We start from the raw sequence: 27,512 nt of genomic DNA, 5'->3' as shown, positions 1-27,512 counted from the left end.
GATATACTCGCTACCAATAATCTTATGTTGGTGGGTAATCTAGAAAATGTCCTGTGTAATTTCATATTGGAGTGCAGGGGGGATAATGTCCCTTGCGTTAATTCAAACGACTCTAGGTTGCAGGTTTGCCCTGGCCCTGGGTGAGAGAGTAGCCTCTCCCTCCCCTAAACTTATTTTCACAAAAAAAAAATTGTAGGAAGATGAGAATCCTATCGTGTTATTTTTTCAAGATTCATTTTTACTATTGTCTTTTAACTAAACTATTTTCTTTTGCCAACGAGATCTAGCCTAGTGGGAAGAACCTTGATTTGCAGACTAGTGGTCTCAGGTTCTAATCTCCATGACACCTTATTATTGTGTGTGCAAAGAACCACCTCCCCCAATATCGCTTATATAAAAAAAATTATTTTCTTTTAAAATTTTAGATAGTAAAGCAATATTACCATGATGGTGAAAACACTGTTTCATTTTGGGCCCAAGCAAGAAACAATGAAACACTGTCATATAATTAGCAACACACACGTGACGGTGTTACCGTTACACTCAAATTTTTTTGCATGACATCAATATTTAGTACATCAACATGAAAATGCTAATAAATACTTTCCATATTTGGGTTTCAGATAGTTTTTTTGCTATCTATTGTACTCTTTTCCTTTAATGCATTTATTGTTAGAGGATAATTTCTCTCATTTGTTTTATTTTTAAATATTTATGTCGGGTGGGAGCCAAATTGGGCTTCTAAGTAGAATATTCCAAATAGGCCCAAACTTTCTCCAAAAAATACAATAAGCCCAAGCCCACTTATCATTACGTCAGTCAAAACCCAACGGTTACCGACTCTGAAATGAATTAAATGCAAGGCACGAGGAAAATGAGGAAAAACCAATACAGAAGCAACCTACCCGAAGAAAGCAAGCCACAGCCCAATTGTCAATGGTCGTTGGCACGCGGTATCGGCTGCTAAATCCTGTAATTAATTACAGCTAAGAAAGTGATTAATGGGCTTAATCACAATATTAATCCTGGTGGTGGTGTTGGTATTTGGCGCAAAAACGAATATGCCGTTGCCATAATGCTTATGTCCTTCCTCCTCGCAGGCATTCTTAAATGTAAAGTCGGTTGAGTCTGCGAAACAGAGAGAGAGAGAGAGCCACCGAGAGAGAACCTAACAACTACTTGACCCTTTTTCTCATCGAAATTAATTCCTCATGCACGACGCTTTCCTTTTCCTTCCTCTCTTTCAATTTTTCAATTTCAGAGTTTCGAAGCATTCTTCTTCTTCGTGATTGTCGCTGGATCAATTGCTCTTTGATTTCGGCTTCGCAAGGTTGGTTTTTGTTTGATTGATTATTTGCTTCTGCTTTTTTGCTTCGATATTCGTTTTGGTTTTTGGAATTTTCTTTTTGAATCAAACCCTAGTGCTCCGTTGATGGAGTTATGGTTACCCTTTTGTTTTTTTGGCGCTGAATTCAACTTTGTACAATCGTCTGGGTAAGTGAGTTGCAGATGGTTTTCGATTTTTCTATTTCAATGTTTGTTGCTTGCGTTTTGGTGTCTGTTGCTTTTCTGAATTACTATTTTTTGGCGCTCTGTTTTCTGTCGTTTGAGCTCTTTTGTATTTGCAATAGTAATTGAAGATCTTAGAGCGCTTTGTTTAGTTTTGTTGACAGTTTTAATGAGTCGGGCTACTTCTCAGCTCTGACTGAAGCAGGTGTTTTGTTGTTGTTAACAGCAATGTGGTCGAGTTGTCTGCTGTGTGTGTGGTGGTAATGGGTATTTATGACCAAGTTTAGTATAACTCAAAACTAGATTCTCTCTGCTTTTGCAATTCTTCTGGGATGCAAATATGGTATGGTAATATTTTTATATAGATGTTAACTTGTAATGCTGAAGACATTATCAGCCCAGAGCTGGTTCTTTTCATAGGATATGCATGAGCTGAGTGGCCCTGAGCGTTTGACTAGAAAATGATGATAAGCTGTTTTCTCCACATCACTTCCCATATCAATTGATCTTGCTTGTTTCTTATTTGAGTTTCTCTTTGTTATACTTGAACAATATGCAATATCAGTAATTTGTTTATTTTGATCCTTTTATTTACTTCTATTGTCATCTATCTTTCTGCTCAGGATATTGGAGTTATTCTCTGTGGGTGATTCTGGCACACTTGTGGTGTGGTTGATTTATAATAATTTGAAGCAGTGCAAGCTCATTTGATGGGATCTACTACGCCGTCTGTTGGTTTTCTAGATACTTTAAGAATGGAGAGGGTTAGGACAATTCTAACCCATACGTATCCTTATCCGCACGAACATTCCCGTCATGCTGTAATTGCTGTTGTTGTGGGTTGCCTCTTTTTTATCTCATCCGACAACATCAATAGTCTCGTAGAAAAGTTAGACAACAATATTAAATGGTGGTCTATGTATGCATGTTTGCTGGGTTTCTTCTATTTCTTTTCGTCCCCATTTATAGGGAAGACAATCAAACCAAGCTATTCAAATTTCAGTCGGTGGTAAGTAAATTTGCCTGAATCCTATGTCAGTGCATTTGTACTTTGCAGTATCTCACATTCGCATATATGTACATAACCCATACACTGAGGTATAAAGAGTCTATACGAGTTTTAACTATGGGAATTGCTTTTGCAGGTATATAGCCTGGATTTTAGTGGCGGCTGTCTATCATCTTCCTAGTTTTCAATCAATGGGAGTTGATATGAGGATGAATCTGTCTTTGGGTTTTAATGTATATGTCACTTCTGTTCTCTTTCTTCTTTTCTTCCACATTATATTTCTTGGCCTTTGGTACGTTGGTCTCGTGTCACGTGTGGCTGGAAAGAGGCCAGCAATTTTGACCATTCTCCAAAATTGTGCTGTAAGTTATAATAACACTTTTTCTTCCTCCCTATCATGTTTCCAGTGTTTGTATTTACTTGGCATGTAGTACAGAAGAAACTTAAATGCTTACGCATCAACATATAAGCTTTGGATATTATTTTCATGCATTTTTTGTTCATGTAGGTTCTTAGTGTGGCCTGCTGTGTGTTTTATAGTCATTGTGGCAACCGTGCTATTTTGAGAGATAGACCACTGGAACGAAAAAACTCTTGGTTTAGTTTCTGGAAGAACGATGATAGGAACACATGGCTTTCAAAATTCCTCCGAATGAATGAGTTGAAAGATCAGGTCTGCTCATCTTGGTTTGCTCCAGTTGGGTCTGCGAGTGATTATCCACTTTTGTCCAAGTGGGTCATTTATGGTGAGGTACAGGTAGAACAACCCCCAAATTTTTTATTGTGTTCTTCTGTTGTTAGTATTTTTAGTGTTATTTGCTTATTAATGTTTTCATTTCTCAGTTAGCATGCAATGGTTCATGTGCTGGTTCATCAGATGAAATCTCCCCATTATACTCATTATGGGCCACATTCATAGGCCTCTACATTGCTAATTATGTAGTGGAAAGGTCAACAGGGTAAGTGGTGAATTGTAACATGTTTTCTGTGATGCGTAAACCATGACTGATTGTTATCTTTTACATTGAATGGTATCTTTTTTGATAAATAGGTGGGCTCTTACTCACCCTCTGTCTGTTGAAGAATATGAGAAGTCGAAGGAGAAGCAAATGAAGCCTGATTTTTTGGATATGGTTCCTTGGTATTCAGGGTATATGCTCTCACACACCACACCAAGCCCCCCCCCCCCCCCCTTCCTTGCTGTTCTCATATTCAGGGGAGTTGTACTCACTTTGCTGGTGTATGTATTGCAGAACATCAGCTGATTTATTCAAGACTGTCTTTGATCTCCTGGTATCAGTAACTGTCTTTGTTGGCCGCTTTGACATGCGTATGATGCAGGTAATCTCATAGTTTCATGTTGTGTAATTTCTTCATTGTATTGCTCTAGTAACTTAAACTATATTCTCTCTAGCTTTGAGATTATCCTCTTGAAATTTTCAACACCCATCAAATATACACTTGAAACATTTAGTTTCTTTATATATGGTACCATTCAAGAATTTATTTATTAACTTTTCTTTCAAAGAATCCATGTATAAGTTTATTTAGTAAATCAGAAAGAAGAAATTTTGTGTTTAACTGTTGTTTGATCTTGAACCATATATGAATTAAGTGATCTCATCATATGAAATAATTTTGCGGGGTTAGGTAGTTTAATAAACCTATTCTTTTTTCGCAGATACTTTTATGTTCTTTGCTGCCAATGAGCTCCCCTTTTGTTAATATTTACTTTGTCATGGACTTTGATCTTAATAAAGGTCATGATGTAATTACATATTTATGTTTCCCTCTCCAATCATTAGGCAGCAATGGACAAGGTCCATGATGGAGCTCAACAAAAGGATGTTTTATATGATAATTTTGTTGGGAAGGATGATCTGTGGTTTGACTTTATGGCTGATACTGGCGATGGTGGAAACTCATCTTATACTGTGGCTCGGCTCCTTGCTCAACCTTCCATTAACATCATCCAAGATGATTCTGTGCTGAACTTACCACGTGGCGACTTACTCCTGATTGGAGGGGATCTTGCGTAAGTTGAAAGTTCTTTATGTTTAACAATATGGCATGAGGGATCAGTTATTATATAGATATTTGTTTCTATCGCAAAGGTGAAATGATTTCATGAGGTTTCTTCTGTGGTTTAAATGATCACCTGAAAGTATTTCATCAGTATTCCTGTCTGACATTGCATAAAACTTAATAAATTAATTTGTTAGTCTCAAATTTCCTAGCCAGTCTAGATAAACCCCAAATATCTGTTTCAACACCTTGGGTGAAGTTTAAGGCTAGAAACATTCCGAGCTTTGTTTTACTGGCATTTAGTGCAAGTGTAGGTTTGGTGGATTTTTGTTTTGTTTTTTTATGGACTATGGAAACTGATGCTTAAGGTGGGAAATGTGAAGTTCATCCACAACTTCAATAAGAACTGTGACTAAACCACCACCACCAACAGTGTTGCCCTCACATTGACTTTCCTTTGCCACCATTTGCTCTGATTAAGCCATATCACTGACCACTTGAGCAATTGGTTAGCTTCTCAATTGGTGCTGTCTACTTTCTGCCTTACTCATTGAAACAACTCCCTGTTGAAATCTTGATTCAGATAGTGATAATTATCTAAATACATGCATATGCCCTTGATGTTTCATTTGAAGCTTCCAATCTATGAAGTTTTTGTTGATGTTTATCATCCCTTTTCTGTACATGCACATGCCCATTATGTTTCATTTGGACCTTTGTTTTTCAAGAGCACCCCAACCTCTAATTCTTACCATTGTTTCGTTTTTTAGAATTTTATTATACAACCATTGTCTGACAAATGATATCTTATTTTGCTGAATATCTGTTATGTGTGTAATTTGATATGTCATGGTTCTGGTTTAGGTATCCTAATCCATCAGCATTCACTTATGAAAGGCGTCTATTTTGCCCTTTTGAGTATGCTCTCCAGCCCCCTCCATGGTCTAAACAAGAGCATATAGCTGTGGATAAGCCTGAGCTACCTTGTGGTGTGTCTGAACTGAAGCAATATGATGGACCTCAGTGTTTTGTCATTCCTGGAAACCACGGTTGGCTTTTGTTCTCTCTCTCATCCTCAACACCCACCCGCGCCCCCCGCGCCCCCCCCCCCCCCCAAGAAAAAGAGAGAATTTGCTAAAAGCTAGAGTGTTAATATATGTGTAGTAAATATTCATTCTTTCTTCTTGCCATGACAGATTGGTTTGATGGACTTCATACATTCATGAGGTATATATGCCATAAAAGCTGGTTGGGCGGGTGGTTTATGCCTCAAAAGAAGAGTTATTTTGCTCTGCAACTCCCAAAAAGATGGTGGGTATTTGGTTTTGATCTCGCACTCCACGGTGATATTGATGTGTACCAATTCAAATTCTTTACAGAACTAGTAAAGAACAAGGTATTTCTAAGTTTGCTTTTCTTTTCTTTTCTTTTTCAATTTTTTTTTTTGGTTTTGTCTTCTTTTTCTTTTTATAGATATGGTTCCCTTAAAATGGCCATGGTGTATTGAGTTATGCTATATTTTCTGAGTAGTTTCTTTGGTCCTTTGCCTTTTCTTTTAAATTTTTGGAGTTATGAATAATTGGGCCCAAAATTGTAAACAGGGCACTTTTAATTGTTACTAAGGTTGATATTACACAAGCACAACATTGGCTGGTGATGAGACCTGATGTTTCTCTTTTTCTGATAGTGAACTGGACAGAATTCCACTAGACTTGTTATGAATTCATATCTATTTCCCCTGTTTATAAATATAGAAATGTCATATAGAATTGAGGGTTTCGCCGATGTGACAGCTAGACCTGTGCTTGATGCATGTAAACCTATATATAGGCCTATATATGCTTACGATGAATGATGTTAAGCTTCTTACTTGTTTGCTCATTCTGATTTTCCAAGTTCCAAGCTTTTTCTGATTGTAGTTAACATTCTCATATCATCATTTTATTCTAGGTCAGAGATGATGACTCTGTAATTATCATGACACACGAACCAAACTGGCTTCTTGATTGGTACTGGAATGATGTTTCTGGAAAGAATGTTGCGCACCTGATATGCGATTATCTAAAAGGGAGATGTAAGCTTCGAGTGGCTGGAGATTTGCATCATTATATGCGTCATTCATTTGTTAAAACGGAGGACCCAGTTCATGTGCAACATTTACTTGTAAATGGTTGTGGTGGGGCTTTTCTACATCCCACCCACACCTTTAGTAATTTTAAGAAATTTTATGGAGCTTCTTATGAGAGCAAAGCTGCTTATCCTTCATTTGAAGATTCAAGCAGGGCAAGTTTCGGTTTTTAAGTTTTGCAATTTCATTGTCTGTCAGGGTGTCTATAGAAAGTTCACTTGTTTATTTATTTCCTCTCAACTCTTGGTTTCTAATGAGTTTTTTTTTGGTCCATATGCAGATTGCTTTAGGAAATATTTTAAAGTTTCGAAAGAAGAACTGGCAATTTGATTTTATTGGTGGCATTATATACTTCCTATTGGTCTTTTCTATGTTTCCACAGGTGAGTCTTTGATTGATTCGTTGCTATTATTTGATGATAGTTACCCTGGCTTTGCATTACTTTGTCTCTCTCTGGAATTGAGATAATATGTACCTTACCAATCTTTGATATCCTAGTCCTTTTGCTTTCCTCAGAGCTTGCAAAATTGTTTACCGTTCGTTTATTGAGTGATGCGATTATACTCTGTTATTGCAAGATGACCTCTAATTTTCCTTTTTGTTTTTGTAGTGTAAGCTTGATCATATCCTGCGAGATGATTCATTTTCTGGTCACATGGGGTCTTTCTTTGGAACAGTGTGGAATGCTTTTGTATACATGCTGGGCCAGTCTTATGTATCAGTAGCAGGTGCTGTGGTATTGCTAATTGTAGCAATTATATTTGTCCCCTCTAAAGTGTCTAGGAAGAAACGATTGATGATTGGAGTTCTTCATGTGTCTGCACACCTGGCTGCAGCTCTGATTCTTATGTTACTGTTGGAACTGGGTGTTGAGATGTGTATCCAGCATAAACTACTGGGAACTTCAGGTCAGCTTTTAGTCTCTTGTTTACCATTTTCAAGACCTACATGAACAGAGAACAAGCACAGCTTTCTCATCCTGTATACTAATGTGATTTATGATCTTGGCAGTTATGGGTTTCTGTCCTTGCCTGTTATATTTGTTCATCTATTATTTTAACGTTCAGATAATTCAATCATTTTTGTTTCTGTTGAGAATTGCCTAAAAAGATAGCCATACGACATTAAATCTATGTGTACAATATTGAATTATCATCTTCATAATCATCAAGCATGTAATGCAATTGTGGTTCATACCTTTTCCAAATCATGGGCCTGACCAAAATGTTAATGGTAGGAGGGAAAATATGCAAATTATGTTGTTGGATTGTATGTTGTATGATGATGAAAATTTTAATTTTCAGGCTATCATACTTTATATCAGTGGTACCGATCGGTGGAGAGTGAGCACTTTCCAGATCCAACTGGCCTTCGAGCTCGTATAGAACAATGGACTTTTGGCCTTTATCCAGCATGCATCAAGTATTTCATGTCTGCATTTGATGTTCCAGAGGTATGGAAAACTCTATTGCAAACTTACTTTTACCCTTCTTTGTTGCATTCTGATGATGAAGAAATCTTATTAGGTTATGGCTGTCACCCGAAACAATATATGCAAGAATGGGATGGAATCACTATCTAGAGCGGGTGCCATAATCTATTATGCTTCCGTCTTCCTTTATTTCTGGGTGTTCTCAACTCCTGTAGTTTCTTTAGTATTTGGAAGTTACTTATATATCTGCATTAACTGGCTTCACATACACTTTGATGAAGCCTTCTCCTCCCTCCGAATTGCTAATTACAAGTCATTCACCCGATTCCACATCAAAAGTGACGGTGATCTTGAAGTCTACACTCTTGCAGTTGATAAGGTAAGAATGTGATGCGTGTTCAATTTCAAGTGCCATATTTGGGACTTTTAAGAGTTTAAATCTAATTAAAACATGCAGGTCCCGAAAGAGTGGAAGCTAGACCCTGAATGGGATAGGGAGCTAAGACAGCCACAACAAATGAGCCACCTTAGAAAGTTTCCTAGTAAGTGGAGTGCAGCTGCGGCTCAACAGGATCCGTTAAATACCGTTAAAATTGTTGATCACTTTGTTATTCGACAAACAGATAAAACTGTTAATGGAGCAAGTGATGGATCAGTAATTAGCTGATCTGGGCTTGTGCTCTATCTGTAACATTATTGTAGTTCCCTTCGTTTAGATAGCAATGAAAGAAAAGAGAAAAAAAAAAAAGTTTGTATTTTAAGATTGCACATATTTGATTGTTTTAGTTGCCAGATTTGTACAGAAAATTGGTAATGCTGTCACGCCCCGAATTTCCCACAACAATTAATCTGCGAATTTAAACAGAACAACCAACAATCCGGGACGCGAAGCTCGGAACCTTCAACAAAAGTACCTAGAAATTTAAACTTTTCTTTCTTGATACAACACCACTGTTCCGAACCACAATGTCAATAATGACTCAACTCTTCTGAGTCAAATATTACATTACAAACTCACAACATAAATGAACAATCATCATTTTACATAATATGCTCCTCAGAGCTTATTTCACACAGCGGAAGTCTAACACTCACCAACACTCTCACACCACACTTTACAGTCTGTGGAACCACCAATGAGCCTCCTGCTCCTCACCTTAATTCTCCTGCTCACCGTCTCTACCACCTGCAGGATTTTCCCCTACACCATTGAATAGTGCACCGGGTTCACCACAGAACAACCCGGTAAGCTTTCTAAAGCTCGTATGAGTAAACCACGTCCACAGTATAATATGTCAATTTCACATAATATACAAACACATGCACTTTCATTAGCACACCACAATCCTTGTATAACCAAGGTAATCATAATCATCAATATCATCACAATCACAATTCTTTTGTTTTATTTAAAGAACTGTTACGATCACCACCTGTGACCACACCAAAACTCTTTATTTCAAAGTAGTTTTCACACGTCAATTGTTTGACAGATAGAAGAGAGAATACTATGAACCTCTAATCTATAACACTACAAAACACCATAGTAGTGTTCACTCATGATTACACACCAGTCATGAGTACTAGATGGCGCCAGACTAGAGCTCTAACTGTTCTTGGGTCTTGCTCCCTAGGGTAATTTATCCCTCATTATTTGCCACGAGAATGCCCACCTGACAAACTCAAAAGGGATTCAAGGTATTCTCACCTAAATCCATCAACACCAAAACACCAACACCAAAACAATATAAAATGTAGTTTCACATTAAACATTGTTTTATAGCCAAATACACCAATCACAGCAATATATATTTATTATATATATTTATGTGGTTATTCACGAATGAATTTCCACCATACATCCACAACATATGTTATATGGTTAAACACCAAAATCTCCAATAAAAAGTATTAATTCAAAACAAAATAGGTTTCACTTACCTCATGAACCGTTGATGAACAAGTTCATGTGTTTTAAATCAATTAAAACATTTTACAAAATCACAAACAGCATGTTAATTATAGCCATTAACATTCTCCAAGGTCACATTATAATAAATATAATAGTTCATGATTTTACTCACGATTTGGATGGTTTTACTCACCTTTCGTCCAAGCTGCGTCTTCAACAACTTAACGAATCCTCAATCTCAAACCTCAACGAGCAACTCAAACTCCAACAGTACCTAAGCAAAGTACATAGCTCAACTTAGTACAAAACTCCAAAAATCCAAGATTTCGCAACTAATGACGAAATTGCCCTTTGGACCAACCGGGGGTCCAAAGCGATCAAATCTCGTCCAACCAACTTCAAAACTGTGACATACGTGCTGTCGACGTCGAATCATGACCAATGACACCCATTGTCCAAAAGGTCACTATTTGGGTCCCGTGGGTCCCACATGTCTAACCGACACCCCAAAAATCCGCCTTGGGCCCACAACCTCGGATTCCAAATCCGATCTCACCAATGGACTCTAAATAGTCCCAACATCACCCTGCAACAATTTGGGCCCAATCCAACGGTCGGATAATTCTACATTACACGATCGAATGGCGATCGCTCGCCTTAACTTTGAAATTTAAAAACTTAAGATCGGGACGTCCGATCATCAATCCGTCTGAACCCACAGACTCCTAACAACACCAGCTACAACATAATTAAAATTGGACACGATCCAACGGTCCGATAATCTCAAATCAATGGTCCACATTTGTGAGGCTCCGATCGTCGATTAAACGACGGAATCTCAACAATTTAAACATACTATCATGTTCAGTAACTCCAGGACTACATTCTGTCTCTAAAGCCTTAATTCAGAATCGCCACCCTGCGCCGCCACGCGCCGCCACCGCCGGTGGTGGTTTGGGTACTATTCCGGCGACGGACCACCCTAAAATCGCCGGTCAAGACCTATGCCAAAATGTTCGTAATACTGAGTAGAACAACTTTAATTCTTACCTCGAGGTCCAATTCGAAGTGTAAGTGGCTCAAACCGCCGGTTGAAGTTGCTGATTTCACTATTGACGAACCAACTTCGCGGCGTCACCCTGCCTTCACCGCACCTCCGATGACTCCGATTCTTCTTGGGTTATGTTCACAAGATATCAGGCTTTCTATCTGGGTTGGTGGTGTCGATCACCTCCACCGTACGCCGCCGCAGAAGCCGTCGGAAATCGCCTCTCCGATGAGCTCTCAAACCTCCGGATTCAATTGCAATTTCTGAATCCTCAACAGTGTCCTTCTGAAATTTATAGGCAAAGTCTCTGTTTGCAGTTTAGTCCCTGAAACTTCAAACGAGTATAACTTCTTTGTTTCAACTCGGATTCACGAACCGTTTGCGCCTACGCGTTCGTGAGATCAACCTCGATTTTCCAAATCAAAAATCATAATTTTCTCGCTTCAATTTCTTGTACTTCCCTTGTAAAATCATAAACTTAATCATAAAGGTATTTTGTCCCAAATTGAGATTAAGTCACTTAATTCCAATATTTCCACACCAAACCAAAATCATACAACATCCAAAATAGTCACACGACTTAATAATATTTTCCACAAAAATAATAAAACCAAATATTATTTTTGAGGGTATTACAAATGCGAATTGGAGTTTCAGATTCTCTCAGCTTAGAAGAAAAATTCAAATTTTCTCCAATTGTACTGGAGAGACCATGGAAGGCAAAGCAATTGAATTTACACAATCCAATCAATTAATATAATGAATTTACAAAAAAAATTATGCTGACAAATATACCCAAAAAAAAAAAAAAAAAAGGGAAAAAAGGAAATCAATAAACAAAATTTTTGAGATGGGAAAATTTGGAGAATTGTGAAGTGAAGTGGGTTATGTACATAAACTATGATGACATTCTCTTCTCAAGTGGAATTAGTTAGTGCAGATTGTGGTGAAGAAGGCAGTTGATAGTCTGCATGGAGGAAAGTCTCGTACGATGTGCCTTTGAGTGTTTTCTCAACATCTTCCCAGTTCTCAACTTGGTTTGATAACGGCGTCGTATGGATCTTAACCTGACGGCTCTTGAGCTCTCTGTGGGGCAACCTAAGGAAGTCTTGAACCTCATTAAGTTTCTGCCAAAAGTAAAACATTTGTATTATCAATGATTAAAGAGTATTTATTTTATATAACACATAATAAACTAAAGCATAACTTACAGTGCGGTTGTTGAGAACGTCCTCGTAGTAAACAACACTATGGCGAGTGGTGTTGAAATATTCTACAGCTCTGGCAGCTGCCTCCTCATCTTGCTCAAGATCTCGAATTAGCAATGTCGCATTTATCTTGGGTTTGTATTTTGCCAGTATTTCAGCCTGCAATTTCATTTCATTTATTCGTTAGGACTTGGGATGATATCAGATTATAGAGTCCAAGGAGAGAGAAAGAGAGAGAGAGAGAGAGAGAGAGAGAGAGAGAGAGAGAGAGAGAGAGAGAGAGAGAGAGTTGAAACCTCCAATGGAGAATGGACATGAGACTTGTGGGTCCCATTGAGTGGCTTAGCATCTTTATCATAGGAATTTGCAAGTACAGAAATCATTCTGCGGAGCAAGTTCCTTCTGAAGAGGAATATTACAGAGACTCCTTTTTTCTTGAAGTACTTCACTATCTCTTCATGATTCTCCATCAAACCCTACACCAAGATATATACATATATAATTTAGCTACGGTTCATCTTAAGCTCTTATATCATATCTAGATACATACATGCACATGCGTGAGTGGTTGTTAGCCGTTGATGGAAGTTGATCCTACAATCCATCAACAATTGACATCCACCTACTTGCTACAGTAGTTGTCCAAAGCATTATCAATTAAAACCTGATTAAGCATCCATTTGAATCCAACAGCAGCATTACACTCATTCTTGGAAGCACTACTAAACCAGTCGAGATTATAAACTTTATCCATGTTCTTCAAGATTGAAGATACATTAAGCCTCCTATCCCGGACCGAAAATATTTCCCCATTTGAACTGACATTAATGTGACTATTCAACAACGTTTCAAACCATCCACTCCCAGATCTCTGCATTGACAATATGGCAAAGTACCGTACTGGATTGCATGCACATTCCTTCCTGTAATTACACCATCAATTAAATAAAAAAAACCCATCATTTTTGACGATTTTGTACTTAATTAGTTGAAACCATAACCATGCACATAACTTCAAACACAAATTACCTTTTGAATGTTTGAGGTTTTGGGTAATGAACATAGCCGATTTCGGATTTCTCAAGATCAGGAACTTGACAAGATTGATTAATTTGGTTTTGGTGATTAATGGCTATGATGTTCAAGAATTTGGTCTTGGTGTGAGTGTTTATTTGCTTCAAACAAACTAAGCAAATGTAAACTCCACAAACCATTGCAAAAAGTAGAACCACCATCCTCAGTATCAGTGGAGATTTCTTGGGAGCTTTGATGACAAGTGTATCCTGTAATTAAGAAGAAAAAAAAAAGCATGACAATTGATAAGTGTGAAATTAATTAGTTGACGAAAGAAATTAACAGTAACAGTGATAGCAGAGCATACTGTGGTGGCTTCCATCTAAGCTCCCCCATCAAAGAAGAGAAAAGAAAAGAAGAAATAACGGCTTAAATGGGATTTTTGTGGTTTTTTTTCCTACTAATTTCTGTTGGTATATTTTGAGAAAAAGAAGGCAAAAGAAGTGGTCAGAACTTGAAAAGATCAGATTGGAACATTCATGCATAATATTACAGACAAGTGTGATTTATACCAATGAGAGTGTATAATACTTGCACTAATTAAATCAAAATAAAATTCCAAAAAAAAAAAAAAATTTGGATGATAAAGTGTCAGAGAGGGAGCTGGCTACAAACACACACACACACACACATATATAGAGTGACCAATATAACCCTACGGACCTTACTGAAGAAACAGATTTCTTCTTCATCCATTCTGTGAGGAGAAGAAAGATAAATCGGCATTGAGTAGGCTTCGTCGTCTTCGTCCCACACAAACACACTCTCTGTCTCTGTCTGTCTCTGTCTGCGTCTCTCTCACAACTTCAGAAGTGGAGTTTGGATTTGGGAGAGAGTGAGGTGGTGGGAAGAAGAGAAGAACAGAAAAGAAAGGTGTGCCTGTTACGTTATGTCCTGTTTTTAAGCTTCTCCTCGTGAAAAACGACAACATTTACAACACAGCACGCTCTTTCCCTTCCTTCTCTTAGCTTCAAGTTTTAGTTTCCAAATTTCTTTTGTTATTGGTATATTTATATTATTTTTCTGTATGTGCGTTTCAATACCAGACGGCGTTGAGTTGTGGCTCAATTAAGGAAAGAAAATACAGTTGTAGTAACTTGATTCCTTGTTGGCTTTGCTTGCTTAAACGAGAGTTTGAAGGAATTTTCATTAGAGAATATTTCTCTTATTCTAGTTTGCTTTATTTAGATTCATCTCTTATTTTCGTTTTTCCGTTCTCCTTAAGATGTTTACTAATTGTGATGAATCGGACTAATCAATTCATTCTATAAAAACGGGAAAACGATTTTGCATGCTTGGGCACGCACATAACTTCATATATTAGTTTTTGAATTATAAAGATGAGATTCAAATTTTTGACCACTTCCAAATAGTTGTATATACTATATAGTAATGTATCACTTAAGAGTTAGACCACCAAGCAGGACGGGTTTGAATAGTTTGATGGGAGCATGATTCATGGTTGTCGGTTGACACATTTTTGAGGGATTGAAATCTGTCCCACTACAGTTGCATTGTTTCTCGTGGATTTAGTAGAAAAAATAATTTAGATACCATGTGCGGCTCATGAAATTTTGAACCCTAGTGTGAGAGATTGTGCATACTATTGATTAATACACAAGAACAATTAATGCAAATAGAATATGATAATTCTACTTATTCTAGCTAATTAACTATAATATTATTGTTGTTGAGGAGGCTAAGAAGATCAAACCAACAAGGATTTATTCGTTGATAAGCTGATCTGGGATACGTTCTTGGGCTCTACAGACCACAACTTATCGATTAATTTATAATATATTTACTAATCTGTAATTGGAATCAGAATAAGGAGTTGGATTTCAATTACGGATTACTCCTCTGTTTACTTTACATGAAGAAATGAAAATGCAAATTGGACTCTTGGATGAGAGGTGTTATTCTAATTCCTGAAGAACTAACTCATCATGAATCTATCTTTTTTATCCATTATATCCTCACATAATTTTTAAAATTCCAAATTTGTCATCTACTTTAACACAACAAGAAGGGCATTTTAGTAATTAAACTAATTTCAATTCTGATTAATGAGAATTGAGTAAACAACTTATAAAGAATCAGTACCACTGCTATACTAATTCCATATGATTTAGTAAACAACTTCAATGGGAATCCAAATTCTAAGAGCATCCACAATGGGTTTCCTAAACCACCTACTTAGACAAATTTTAGGGAGGAATTGAAAAATTACAACTCCAATCATACTCTCTATCAACCTCCTAAAATAGGGAGACCTCTAGGAGCTCCTAAATCTGAGGAGAGAGAAAGGACTTCTAGTGGCTCCCTATAATTTAATGCTATTTTATTTAATGAGTATTTCAAACCTTTAATTAATGCTAACTATTTTTTTAATTATTTTTTAATAGAGATGGACCAATTAAAAAAGAGTTATAGCATTTATGACTCCTTAAATTAAAGAGCATGATTGAAGTTTAAATTTTGAGTGTTACTAAACGAACACTAAAATTAACTGAGTACACCTTAAGATCTAAATACACCATAATATTTAAATGAAAATATAAAATTAACTAAATACACCCTATTTAAATACCTAAAATACCCATGGTACACCCTATACAAATGAAATAATTGAAAATATTTATTCATAAAACTAAAAAATATAAAAACCTACCTAGTCCTTCACTCTCCCTCTCCTCCACAACCGCCTCCAGACCCAACCCCCCATTCCTTCCTCCACCACCACTCATCTCCAAGTTCTACACCCTCCCTCCCACACATCCCTTTGTACCCAGCCCCAGACCCAAGGCCCCGAAAATTTATCAAGGTACCCCAACCCCCTGCCGTACCCCCAAATTATCATCTTGACTATCGTACATCAAGTGGGCTAGCACTTGTATTCTTTTATTCATCATGTCAACTAAATCCAAGACAGTGCCATTTCCATCTCGATCCATCCCAAAGAGCTTTCCTACTTATATATGAGCCAAATTCATATCACCGTGCTCTTTGGCTTGCCTGCGTATGTTCCCATGGAAGATGAATGTTGCCCTCTCTTTAAATTAAGTATAAATGAAGCCAAGGTGACGGGGTTTCTTTTGTTTTTTTTTGTTTTTTGTTTTTTGTTTTTGTTATTTTTCTTTTATTAGTTGCATACTGGAATCAATATGTGATAACATTTCTTTGATTGTGGTTGAAGATGGTAAGTAGGGTGTACTTATTAAAATTACATTTGTTTCACAATTAAATATATCTTTTTTGGTCATTTTATATTAGGGTAAATTAGTAATTCAATAAATAATTTGGTAGTAGGGTGTAATCAGTTAATTTTAGGGTTCGTTTAGCAGCACTCTAAATTTTATAGAGAGCTCCTAAAATAACTTTCATATGTTTTTAGCTAAAATTTAACTAAAAAATAGAGAGCATGATTGTGGTTGTGGATGCTCGAACTCTCCTCAATCCAACTCCTCCTGAATTCAATTCCTTCTCACGTATAAATTACCTTGTTTGACTTAATTGTTTCTTTCCCACTTGACCTAGATTCTAAATTGGTCTAAGCACGTGCTCTGCTCATACTCTGAGAGTCAACAGTAGAGAGTTTTTTTGGGTCTGATAACAGTAGATAATTTATCTAAAGAATTAAACAAAACTGAAAAAAGGAACAAAAATTATAAAGAAAGAGCATAGTAATGCAGCTAGGATATAGCTGGCTCTGGTTTAGTGACTTATGTCAGGTCATGGCCAAGAAACCAATATGTAAATCCATACAGACGACACAGATCAATAAAATAAATAAAAAATCAATTCATTGAGTTGTTCATCAATATTCTTGCTTGTAAATGCAGAAATGCACATCATTATGGCTCAACTTTTCGAAAGATCATCCCTAGACTAAGACATTACAAGGAATTCAAAATCTGAAACCATAAAAAGAATCTGCTTCTTGTGCTCAGTGCAGCCCTTCTTCTGAAGACAAGTTCACAACAAGAAGCGTTGTCTCTATGTTAGTGATGCGATGTTGTTCATGAACTAGAAGCCGGCTGTCTTAATTCTGGTGAACAAACCACCTCACCTTCTATACAAAAATGTGCCACCACAATAAAACCATGCTTCCTGGTACTCAGAGCAGAAAACCACCCTCGGTGATGATGTACGCTCTGAAACAAAGGCACCAGAAAATGTATGGCAAAATTTAGCAACAAATGTTCAGACCAGAGCTCTTAATTCAGAGAGGAACTCAGAAAAGGAAGGGAAAAAAAAGAAACAAAAAAAATGAAATTCAGCCTTACCAATAACCGACCTCCTGAGCTGTTGATGTGAGATTACTTGAGCTCTAAGATGATCAAACGAACTATCTGCCCCAAATGCCGGAATGACTTCGTTGTTTCTCTTAAGCATTTGTTTTTGTCATCTCGAGTCCAGTGCTTTAATTACAAAACAAAAATTTCCAATAGTTTAAGTATTAAGAAGAAGTAACCCAATTAAGAACTCAAGCACAGTGAGAACAAATGGCATCTCAGGAATTTACCTCTCCAAGCTTGTTGAGCTTCTCACGAACACCTTTCAGTAACTCTTGTACATCCCCTTCCCATGTGTAAAATCCCAACTCCCTTCCTTCCAGGAGCTTCTCAGATACCTAAAATCACCAATTCCAGTATCCAAATAAAAATATCTATTAGTTAGTTCATTTGGTCCTAGCAAAAACCCAGAAAAAACTTCATCTTTTCCACATACAAGAACAAAGTTCCATGGTTTAAGGAAATGGGCTCAAACTAGACAGTGACTTGAGCAACACCACTTCAGATTTCAGAACAATCAATTAACATAAAGTTGAAGACTTTGAAGCACATGGGCAAGAGTTAAAATACTAAAAACTCAAAAAGTACCTACCTGTCTTGCAATGACCTGACCACCAGCTATATGTGAAAAGTAGATATTGTAGAAATGGCAGAGGAACAATGGAGCAGAATTGTCTGCAAGCTCCTCCAAATACTTGGCATAAGAAACTCCTGGGCTACTGGGTTCTGGAATCACCATACCCTGTTGTTTAAACCACTCAAGATCTTCAGAAAGACCCTCTGACCTTTCCAATCCAGTCTTCCTGAAATAGGCATCTACAATTGAAAAACACACCATTCCCTTTTAAAAAGACGATAACTTTATGAAGATGAAATCAATCAAATACACAAAAGAAAGAGACTGACAAGCGACGTCGTTTGAGTCATCCACAATGCGCTCGACGGTGTCAAAGACGAGCTTGCTGTCCACCAAGTACTTGAGGAACCCTTCCATACTGGGCAGCCAAGTCTCCGCCTCACCCCCATCACCATCAACATCTGATTCTGAACTATTGTTCTCTTCGGGGGCATTATCGTCATTATCACCGTCGTCGTCGTCGTCTTCCTCAGACTGAGTGTCGTTGTCGTTCAATTTCTTGCCGTTGATGTTACGGAGCCTCATGGCGACGAACCTCATCTCCTCAGTGATGCCTTTGCTTTCTCCCGGGTACTGCTTCCTGTACCTCATCCTCCTCCTTACCACCGGCGGCGCCGTACCGGTGCTAGCCGTCGAAATTGGCGGCGGAGGCGTAGACATGTAGGCGGGGTTGCTCGAGCCAGAGCAACAGAGCGGCAGGGCTCGACGACCGTTTCTCGTTGAAATTGTTGAGGGCTTCAATGAATGAAGCGGTGAAAGGACGGCGTAAGCCATTGATGCTGAGACCGATTTCTCCATTAACGACATCGTTGCACACATTGCGTTGCAGAATGCAGAGTTCGTTTTATGAGTGTCACAGACTCACCTTTTTTTTTCAATTTAATTGTTTTTTAATAAATAGTATAGCCGGGCGTCTATACTTTTTAAATATAATTTATAAAGAGTATAGCCGCTCGGCTATACTGGGGTCCTTGCCTTTTTTTTTTTTTTTTTAAAATTTAAAATTTAATTTAATTTAATTTTTATTTTTTATAAATTTTAAAATTTTCCTTATTTTCGTTTATCCATAAGAGTAGTTTAGAGTATTATCTATTACCATTGGGCCATTACCCGAGTTTCTATTATCCTCTTTTGATTTTTTACTTTTTTAGAGTTATTACTCGTATAAAGAATTTAGCATTTTTTTGTTTAATACTTGTATTATACATGTACGTATATGTTTTTTAATAATACTTTCGTTTTCCGTACACATCTTAAAGACTCGTTAATTTACCTAATATATATAAACTCTTGCAAACCAAAGTTAAAACATTTCTTTCTTTTTTAAATGTTTGGTGCTTAAATATATATGATCCACCAAATTATCCCAAAGGACTCTACTTTGAAAAAAAAAAAATATCTGACTTGTTTTTATAAAATCTATTGCCTTTTTTAGTACAAACTACTTTTTTTTTTTCACTGTTTGAGAACAACAGTGAATTTGTTCCCCTTGCGTTCGAGTTTCTTCCATCTTTCCATAAATTATAGTAATTTACAATAAAAATTGTTCACTAGTATAACAATTTGAGAGTACATACATGATGATACAACATCTTTCTCATGAAGCTTGCTACTCTACAAAGTATATTAACAATGTAAAATGAGTACACAAAGAATAATGGTTAAAGATTGACAACTTGTGAGGGTGGGGATTCTGGATGATAATGTACAAAAGAATCCGCCGTATCTGCTTCTGTTGGATGACAATTGACAATTCTAGAGTGCATAAACAACTCCGCTAATTGAGCAAAGCGGGTTAGTATAGTTTCTGATATACAGAATGCCTGGCTAACTCTTACATGTCAAAAATATGCTTTTGGTTCCGTTTCCACCCAGGTGCAACTCGGTGCGACTCAGTGCGACTTGGTGTGGCGACACCTGACCAGACCCACATTCGATACAAAAAAACACCGGCGAGGTCTGGTTTCGGTATTTGGATGATTCTTGAACACAATTTCTGAGGCATGCTTTCTTTACACTATTGTCTCTTGTATTTGGCTTTCAGCTTCCACAAGAACCCTAGTATCTCTGTATACGAGGGATCAGTACGGCTGAGTGGTTTGCAAGAGTTTATATGATCCGTTGAGTCTAATACCTGTTCCAAAATTACAAAATTAACGACAAAAATGGAACAGACATGTAGAATATGGAACAGTTACTGTTGGAAGAAAGTTAGTCTATACACCTAAACTAATCTCATTCATGTCTCATTTCAATGCTTTAGCTCAGTATAAATAATTTTTTAGAAACTGATCTCATCTTTTTTGAAGTGATTTATAGTTGTCCACAATCATACTTACAACGAGTTCACCGAATCCGGGATATGCTGATTCAATTGGTACAATTTCCATTCGGAAGGCCCATCCTCCATAACCTTCAACAATTGGGGTTACCTTGGTCTGCAAAAAGAGTTACTGCCTAATTATCAAGCTCACAAAGACACACATTGACACAAAGCACAGCCACATTACTTTGGACTACCTCACAGAAACTGAGGACATCAAGCAGCCTCTTCTTGTGAAGGTGGCGGATATAGTCATTAAGCTCTACTAATCTTGGAGACCCACTTCTTAGCTCTCCTATCTGAGAAACATCAACAAGTAATTAACATTAATACGATAAGAATTGCTGGTTGTAAATATTGAGAACTAACGATTTGGTTAAAACTTCTTGGTTGTAAAGATCATGTACTAACGGTTGGTGCTGGACGAAACACCAGTCCCATCCTCCAAGGCATGTCTGCAAGTTTGCTTCCAAAATGTGGGCAGCTATAGAAAACCTGAAACCAGCATAAAACGTTAATAGGCAAGAAAAGAACTGCAGTGTAAGTGAGATATTTAATTATATAGTGTCACTTACAACTCCTTTGGTGTTTTTCACAAGGTTATCGAGATTATCTGATTTTGCTTTGTGCAGCATCTGCTTAACAACCAGACCTCCCATGCTGCAAAGAAGAGAAAGCTGGTACATTATTGCATTAAAATATAAAACTACCTATAAAATAAATTCTCTAAAAACTTAGTAATAAAAAAGATGCTGTGAACTATAAACAAACTTCAGGTCATGTTTCCTCCATACCCTTTTTAACCAAACCAAAAAAAAAAAAAAAAAAAAAAAAAAAAACCCGACACCTGCTCAACTTTTGACCACCTTGTATAATCTACTCATGAAACTCATAGCTAGAGAATAAATGCCAGTTCAAATTCCCAACCCCTTGCGAATACCTACCATAAAATAACTGATCCCAGCCCCATTACATAAAAGGGTCACAAAGTATGGCAAACAAATAATAGAATAAAGTGGAGAATATCTTGAAGGATGAGCTGCCGACGCCTATTTGAAAGCAAGACCAAGCACATAGTAGAGCATGCCAAAATAAAGAATAATATTGTGTTATTTACTGCAATAAACTTTGAAGGGGAGAAAAGGAAGACAATTCTAAAAGATTATATCCTTGGATTGTAAGACTCTGTAGCATGCATAACTGCATTTGGTGTTTGCCGGAAAGATTATTTAAAATTAAAATATTTCCGGCAGCACCTGCTTCTTTTAGTTTTCATTTTTTTGGGGATATCAGAAAACTTTATAACAGCACACAAGACCTCTCAGACATCCTTAAATCAGTCAAAGGCTAGAACCCAAACCTGAAAAGAAGATGCAACAGATTCATGAAAAGACAAGCATCATCTAAACACACGAAAGACAACCACATACAAAACTTAAAAGAAATGATGACTAATGTATGAGAAAACCAAAATTGGCACACAAGCAGCGATAGGTTCATGCACGCACAAGCAACACTTTACAGACCTGTGAGTCACGAAAACAACAGGGCGATTCCCAATACCTGCAGAAACAAGCTTCTCTAACAGCATTGAGCTGACTTCCTGCACAATTTAAAAACAAAACATGATAATGGGCAATTGCAAAAAGTGAATAACATCTACACCAGTTGATTACTATTGTTGACCCATCCATATATGATTGCCCAAAATTAACTTGTAGCATAAAACCATACAAATGAATAAGCTCCTTAACTCCTAGCAATGAACAGAATGCCATTAACACCTTATAGAAATCCTCAATTGTCAGCCAAAGCACTGACCTGAAGAGGCAGGCTAGCGCCAGACCATTGTGTTAGATTTGTCTGCATAAAACATTCCAACTAAGAGTTAGATGCCAATGAGGGGACCAGCCTACAAAAGAAACAAAAACCATTGGACCTTCCAAGGGATAGGATGAAGTGCATGGAGAGGCAACCAGTCATTTTAAATTCTTAGAAAACAGAACATTTTATACAACTATCACCAGAACAAACCTTGTACTTAAGGCTAAACATACGAGCTTGAGGGAAGTCAGCTGAAAGCCATTCACCTGGCCAGAATGTTCCAAGCTTTCCTGCTTCCTGATCAATCTTCTCTACTAAGCCAGATTTAGTGGATGACTTATCCTCGGAGATACGCCAAGTCTTATACGGCCCTCCACGGAGGCCATGGACAAAAACAACATCCAGAAGAGGAGGCTCCCTTGTGCCTGCACCACTGTGAGATGCATCCACAGAACTGGATATGTTAACATCATTTGAAAATCTGGGGACAGACCTATCCTCACTGTCAAGAGAACTAGCTTCAGCTGAAGAGGATGCATCCATGTGAACAGTGTGTTGATCGTTCTTTTCAGGACAAGTCCAATGGGGTAGTTCAGGATTAATTAAAAATATCATGTCATCATACCGGGTACAATTTTTGTTTCCATTTGCAATACCAGCATCAGGAATGTCATCATTTGCAGAATCTCTATTAATTTGGCGACCGCAAAATAAATTTATAAGTGTTGCTCTAGCATAACTTTGTGTTTTGAGATCACTGCAACCTGAGATCTCACCGTTAGCACAATCCTCAAGCCATTTACACCAAGTTTCATCTGCTATGATGATTTTCTGGACTTTCGGAATTTGAGAGAGGATAGTTAACAGCCTCGCTGCATGCCTGCGGATGTGAGCTGTAGGTGGAACTCTGACACTAGATGGATCATTACTTTCTGAAATAGATGATTCTCCAGGAACATTTGAGGGTCGCTCTTGTGCCTCAAGCGTCTTAGAAGCATCATACGCTTCTATGGCAGCAAGTTTCTCATAATCATCACGTAACAAAAATCGTCTCAACAAACATAAAACCCCAAAATCCGCTATTTTCTCCTGACATAAAGAATCATCAGCACAAACTTCAGTCAGTGCTTTGATTCCCTTCAGGGTTGCCATTGCAGAATCTGCCACGTTAACCTTAGGCACACTATCTTTCTTTAGAGTTTTAAATGTCCCAGAAAAAGGTTCCATGGAAAGAAGATCTGCCAGTGGAAATGTATCAACAGAATTGGTGGTTGTTCCAAGCGCATTTCCTGCTAGATTAACAACAGCTGCCACTAACTGGTTAGCACTCTGCGCAGCGGAAAGCATGTTCGCCTGATCAATTTGAGTCTGCAAAAGGTATTTAGCCTCATGAATTGTGGAAAAGAAATTAATGTCAACTGCACATTCTAAACGCGACTAGAAGAGAGATATTAGACTTGGAATGGTGTAAGGATAAAGAAAAATTGGATAAAACATTCTAAAAGGTACAAAAGAATAATGGGAAAGGGAAAAAAGTATCCTGACCTTCACTTTGACAGAACTAGGCTGAGTGGTTCCTTTAGTTGATGATGCCTTTTTGGAAGCCATAATTTCTGTAAGCAGAATAGCTAACCATCCTTGAGAAATCGGTACAGAATATGGTCCATACTCTTCGAGAATGCGAGAAAGGATTCTTATAGCTGACAAACGTATAGTGTCAGAGTAAGATTTTCCAAATACCCAAGGTAGCAATACAGCAGACCACCTTTGACCCTCTTCAAGAGGTAAATTCAAGTCCCCAGTACAAAGCAATTCCACTGCTTTTGCTAATGTTTCTTGCACATGATTATGCTTCATAGTTCGCTTAGCAGTGTCTCTCAATGGATGAAGACCCTTTTCCATAACTATCTTTTGTGCTCCCGGGCTTTTCTCAACAGAAACCAAGAATGCTGACAAAGCCACCTGAGCCAAAGGAATGTCTTCATTTTTAGTTGCCTGATAAGCAGTAGAAAGAAGACTGGAACTCCAATCAGAAACAGAATCACTCAAAGGTAGATTCTGATCCTCTAATAGCAAGCGAGCCACCAAACTCCCATGCCATTTTACTGATCTCTCAGGCGCCATTAAAGCAGTCATGACAGCTTGCCCATCTGCATCCAATTCCTGTATGCATGATCTATTCACATCTGATGCCATCGCCCAGTTAGCCAATGCCCATGCAGCAAAAGGAACAGCAACATGTTGACAATTCAAATCATCCCAGAGCCCAGGAACAACAGCAGAAGACAAATTTCTTTGTGCTAGTGAACTGTCATGCTTATTTTGCAGGACAAGACTTTGTGTAGTAAGCCTTGTTAATCCCAAATCACTAGTGTCAGAACTCCCCAGCTTCACAACGGGATGTGTTCTTGATAGGCCTAAAACTGATGTACCCCCAAGAACCTTAATACCAATCCCCTTTATTCCACTGTCACCGTCCTCATCATCTTCATTTTCATGTGACTCATCCAGACGCATGCCACCTTCTTCAATAACTTCAATGGCAGCTGCTATATCCCGTGTTTCAGCATTCCCTGACAGGGATGGCTTAAAAGACACCTTTTCTATGCTATCACAGTTGGATGTGACGATATCCATAATGGCAGCTACAAGCATGCTCCTGCCTTTCAAATTTTCAGAAACATCGAGTGAACTATGTCTTGAACGCTGCTCCCATAGAAATTCCATTGGTTAATGGTAAAACAAGACCAAATGAATCAACAAACTCAGTTGTGAAGCTTGAATGATGTTAAAAGGAAAATAAATAAAAATCATAGCCATACTCATTGGAAATTGCCTCAGAGCATTTTTATATCTAAAGCATACGAACTGTCTTTATCACCTTGAAAACAAACTCAATGGCAAAAACGCAAATGCTAAAATCAACGCCTTATAGGTTCAGTTGTGAAGCTTGAATGATGTTAAAAGGAAGAAAAAAAAACATAGCCATATTCATTGGAAATTGCCTCAGAGCATTTTTCTATCTAAAGAATACGAATTATCTTTATCACCTTGAAAACAAACTCAATGGCAAAAACGCAAATGCTAAAATCAACTCCTTATAGATTCAGTGCGAATTTTCCCTAATCCCAATAATTCAACTCTCCAATATTCAGTTAATTGATTGCCTAATCGATTGTCCATAACTTACAAATGAAATTCCAGAGACGAAGAAGCTCACTTTTTTAGACGGCTGAGGCTGGCACGAGAAAATGAACCTCAAGAGATTAGGAACAGCGCCAGGCCTGCCGAGCACGGCTGGGGACACATTAGGATCGGCGATCAAGAAGGCGAGAGCCCTGGCCGACTCGGCCTGGGTCCCACACCCATCTCTAGGGACCGCCACCGAGTCGAGCAGCCAATCAACAACGGCGCCACCTCCAGCCCCAACAATGGCGGCCCTGCGGCTGGCATTGGCAGCGGCGATGTCCGCAAGGAGAGCTGCAACACGAAGCTCGAAGCCAGAGCGGACCTCGTGGTTGGCAGAGGACAAGACGGAGCTGAGAGAGTGCCAGAGGACGGAGGCGGCGACGCCCGTCTGTTTGGCGTGGTGGAGAAGTCTTCTGAAGGACTCGGTGGATTTGAGGACGGCGTGTCGGACGCTGTCGTAGAGGGGGTTGGGCGGCTTTTCGTCGGATTCGGTGGCGACGACGACGTACGAGGCTATCAGGGCGGAGGCAAATGTGGCGGAGAGGGCGATGGCGGCGGTGCGAGGGAGAGTTGAGGCGGAGGGGAGAGGAGCGAGAGGGTTTAAACGGCGGTGGAGGATTGGCAGTGGCTGTGTGACTTGATTGGAATTTTGGAGATTGGTGAGGGGTTCGTTGGGGTTTCTGGAAGCGGAAGAGGAAAATGAAGGGCCATGATTATGGCGACGACGGTGATGAGGGAAGAGGTAGTGGCAGTAGCGACGGGTTCGGTAACAGAGGCGGAGTATCATTTTGGAATTGTGGATTGGGGATTCTGGGGAATGTTTAGGTCTTTATGGGGGAAAAGAAAAGAAAAAAAAATAAAGAGAAAAAAGGATTGAAGAGAAGAGTGAAGTTGGGAGGAGGAAGGATTTCCATGGCGGGAGGAAATTTGGCGATTTATACGGGAAGTGGGAGTATAAAAAAGGAGTTGGGAGACGGTAAGAAGGGTCTACAAATGACGAAGTTCTTGTGGGATATGCGAACCTCTAGCTCAACTAACGGTATGGGCCTAAAAATAGGGCCTGAAAATTGGGGCTGGTGTAGGCCCAGACCAGTTGAGTGAAGAAGTTTGGCTGCTAGATGGAGCCTGTTTGGAGAATATTGCTGACCATGGTTGTTGAATTGTTCTTTATTTTCTTACGCCCCAAGTTTATAGTCCCCAAGTAATTGAATGTTATAGTAATAGAAAGAGAGAGAGAGAACAGTCCTTTACTTGCAGAAGAAGAACAGTCCTTTAAGCTTGATTGAGCATTTAAGCTCCTTTGGTGTTGAAACAAATTACTTAGTTTTCTGATGTATCAAACCATTTAAGCTTGATTGACCAAGTCATATGACCAATTGGATAAGTTCTGATGTAGTAACAAGAAGTTTTGTCATGGCGATCAATGGGTCAAGCTAATTGTTGAATTGCTATTGGGGCATATATAACCAATTGGTTGAATTGACGCAAGATTTCTATATTTTTGAATGAATAAAAAGAGGCGGCACGATTCAATAATTATTTTCCATGCCGATAGACAACAGTCCAAATTACAAAGCACAATCTATGCGCTCATTTGTTTGGATAACATTGTTCTAATATTTGTTTTGTCGAAAAAGAATAGTAATATATAATTATATTCATTCGTTGAATGAGCTAAATTTCTTGTGTTACACATGCCTATATACAAAGTACGGTTAGAACTAAATTAATTATGATTAACACAGAGTTGATTACCCGAGCTGGCGGATCATCATCTTCAACGTTATGGGCTTCTGTTGTTTCCTGGAAGATGTGTACGTAATTACATGCACCAACAAGTTAAGTATTAATTAGAGGCTATAAATAGCAACACAAAATCTCTCAAAAGGGGAACTCAGA

The 27,512-nt window shown here is 38.2% G+C and overlaps 3 protein-coding genes and 1 long non-coding RNA gene across 13 annotated transcripts; 1 reads left to right on the top strand and 3 right to left on the bottom strand.

Annotated features, from left to right (window-relative positions):
• The first annotated feature begins 1,026 nt into the window (after positions 1 to 1,026).
• On the top strand, positions 1,027 to 8,864 carry LOC110772900 (uncharacterized). Of its 2 annotated transcripts, none has more exons than XM_021977388.2 (16): positions 1,027 to 1,330; positions 2,133 to 2,518; positions 2,655 to 2,880; positions 3,027 to 3,269; positions 3,362 to 3,477; positions 3,570 to 3,668; positions 3,772 to 3,859; positions 4,324 to 4,553; positions 5,408 to 5,592; positions 5,740 to 5,939; positions 6,494 to 6,826; positions 6,952 to 7,053; positions 7,282 to 7,579; positions 7,976 to 8,124; positions 8,198 to 8,482; positions 8,561 to 8,864. In XM_021977388.2, the coding sequence occupies exons 2-16, from the start codon at positions 2,220 to 2,222 to the stop codon at positions 8,768 to 8,770; spliced, it is 3,063 nt and encodes a 1,020-aa protein (XP_021833080.1). In that variant the 5' UTR covers positions 1,027 to 1,330; positions 2,133 to 2,219; the 3' UTR covers positions 8,771 to 8,864. The 2 variants fall into 2 exon arrangements, with proteins under 2 accessions (XP_021833080.1, XP_021833079.1); XM_021977387.2 differs by having other exon boundaries at positions 3,027 to 3,275.
• Positions 8,865 to 8,998: 134 nt separating this feature from the next.
• Positions 8,999 to 11,432, bottom strand: LOC110772901 (uncharacterized). The gene is made up of 3 exons (XR_015826319.1): positions 11,066 to 11,432; positions 10,209 to 10,289; positions 8,999 to 9,304 (listed from the first exon to the last, which is right to left on the bottom strand). It is a non-coding gene; the product is annotated as an uncharacterized LOC110772901 (long non-coding RNA).
• A 5,694-nt stretch (positions 11,433 to 17,126) lies between these two features.
• HO2 (heme oxygenase 2) lies at positions 17,127 to 19,145 on the bottom strand. Its single transcript, XM_021977384.2, has 5 exons — positions 18,547 to 19,145; positions 18,233 to 18,456; positions 17,871 to 17,978; positions 17,632 to 17,766; positions 17,127 to 17,499 (listed from the first exon to the last, which is right to left on the bottom strand). The coding sequence occupies exons 1-4, from the start codon at positions 19,094 to 19,096 to the stop codon at positions 17,665 to 17,667; spliced, it is 984 nt and encodes a 327-aa protein (XP_021833076.1). The 5' UTR covers positions 19,097 to 19,145; the 3' UTR covers positions 17,127 to 17,499; positions 17,632 to 17,664.
• A 662-nt stretch (positions 19,146 to 19,807) lies between these two features.
• Positions 19,808 to 26,611, bottom strand: LOC110772902 (alpha/beta-Hydrolases superfamily protein). 9 transcript variants are annotated; one of them, XM_021977389.2, is made up of 10 exons: positions 25,645 to 26,608; positions 23,970 to 25,130; positions 22,635 to 23,792; positions 22,422 to 22,463; positions 22,127 to 22,203; positions 21,176 to 21,260; positions 21,012 to 21,095; positions 20,798 to 20,899; positions 20,617 to 20,715; positions 19,808 to 20,411 (listed from the first exon to the last, which is right to left on the bottom strand). In XM_021977389.2, the coding sequence occupies exons 1-10, from the start codon at positions 26,398 to 26,400 to the stop codon at positions 20,295 to 20,297; spliced, it is 3,681 nt and encodes a 1,226-aa protein (XP_021833081.2). In that variant the 5' UTR covers positions 26,401 to 26,608; the 3' UTR covers positions 19,808 to 20,294. The 9 variants fall into 9 exon arrangements, 1 of the variants encoding a protein (XP_021833081.2); XR_015825683.1 differs by lacking the exons at positions 19,808 to 20,411; positions 20,617 to 20,715 and having other exon boundaries at positions 20,842 to 20,899; positions 22,164 to 22,203; positions 25,645 to 26,611; XR_015825685.1 differs by lacking the exons at positions 19,808 to 20,411; positions 20,617 to 20,715; positions 20,798 to 20,899; positions 21,012 to 21,095 and having other exon boundaries at positions 21,174 to 21,260; positions 22,164 to 22,203; positions 22,385 to 22,463; positions 25,645 to 26,611.
• Positions 26,612 to 27,512: the final 901 nt, after the last annotated feature.

The sequence above is a fragment of the Prunus avium genome, chromosome 1, assembly GCF_965620075.1.
Source record: "Prunus avium chromosome 1, drPruAviu1.hap1.1, whole genome shotgun sequence".
NCBI classification, from domain to species: Eukaryota; Viridiplantae; Streptophyta; class Magnoliopsida; order Rosales; family Rosaceae; genus Prunus; species Prunus avium.
This window is presented reverse-complemented; position numbering and strand designations above follow the sequence as displayed.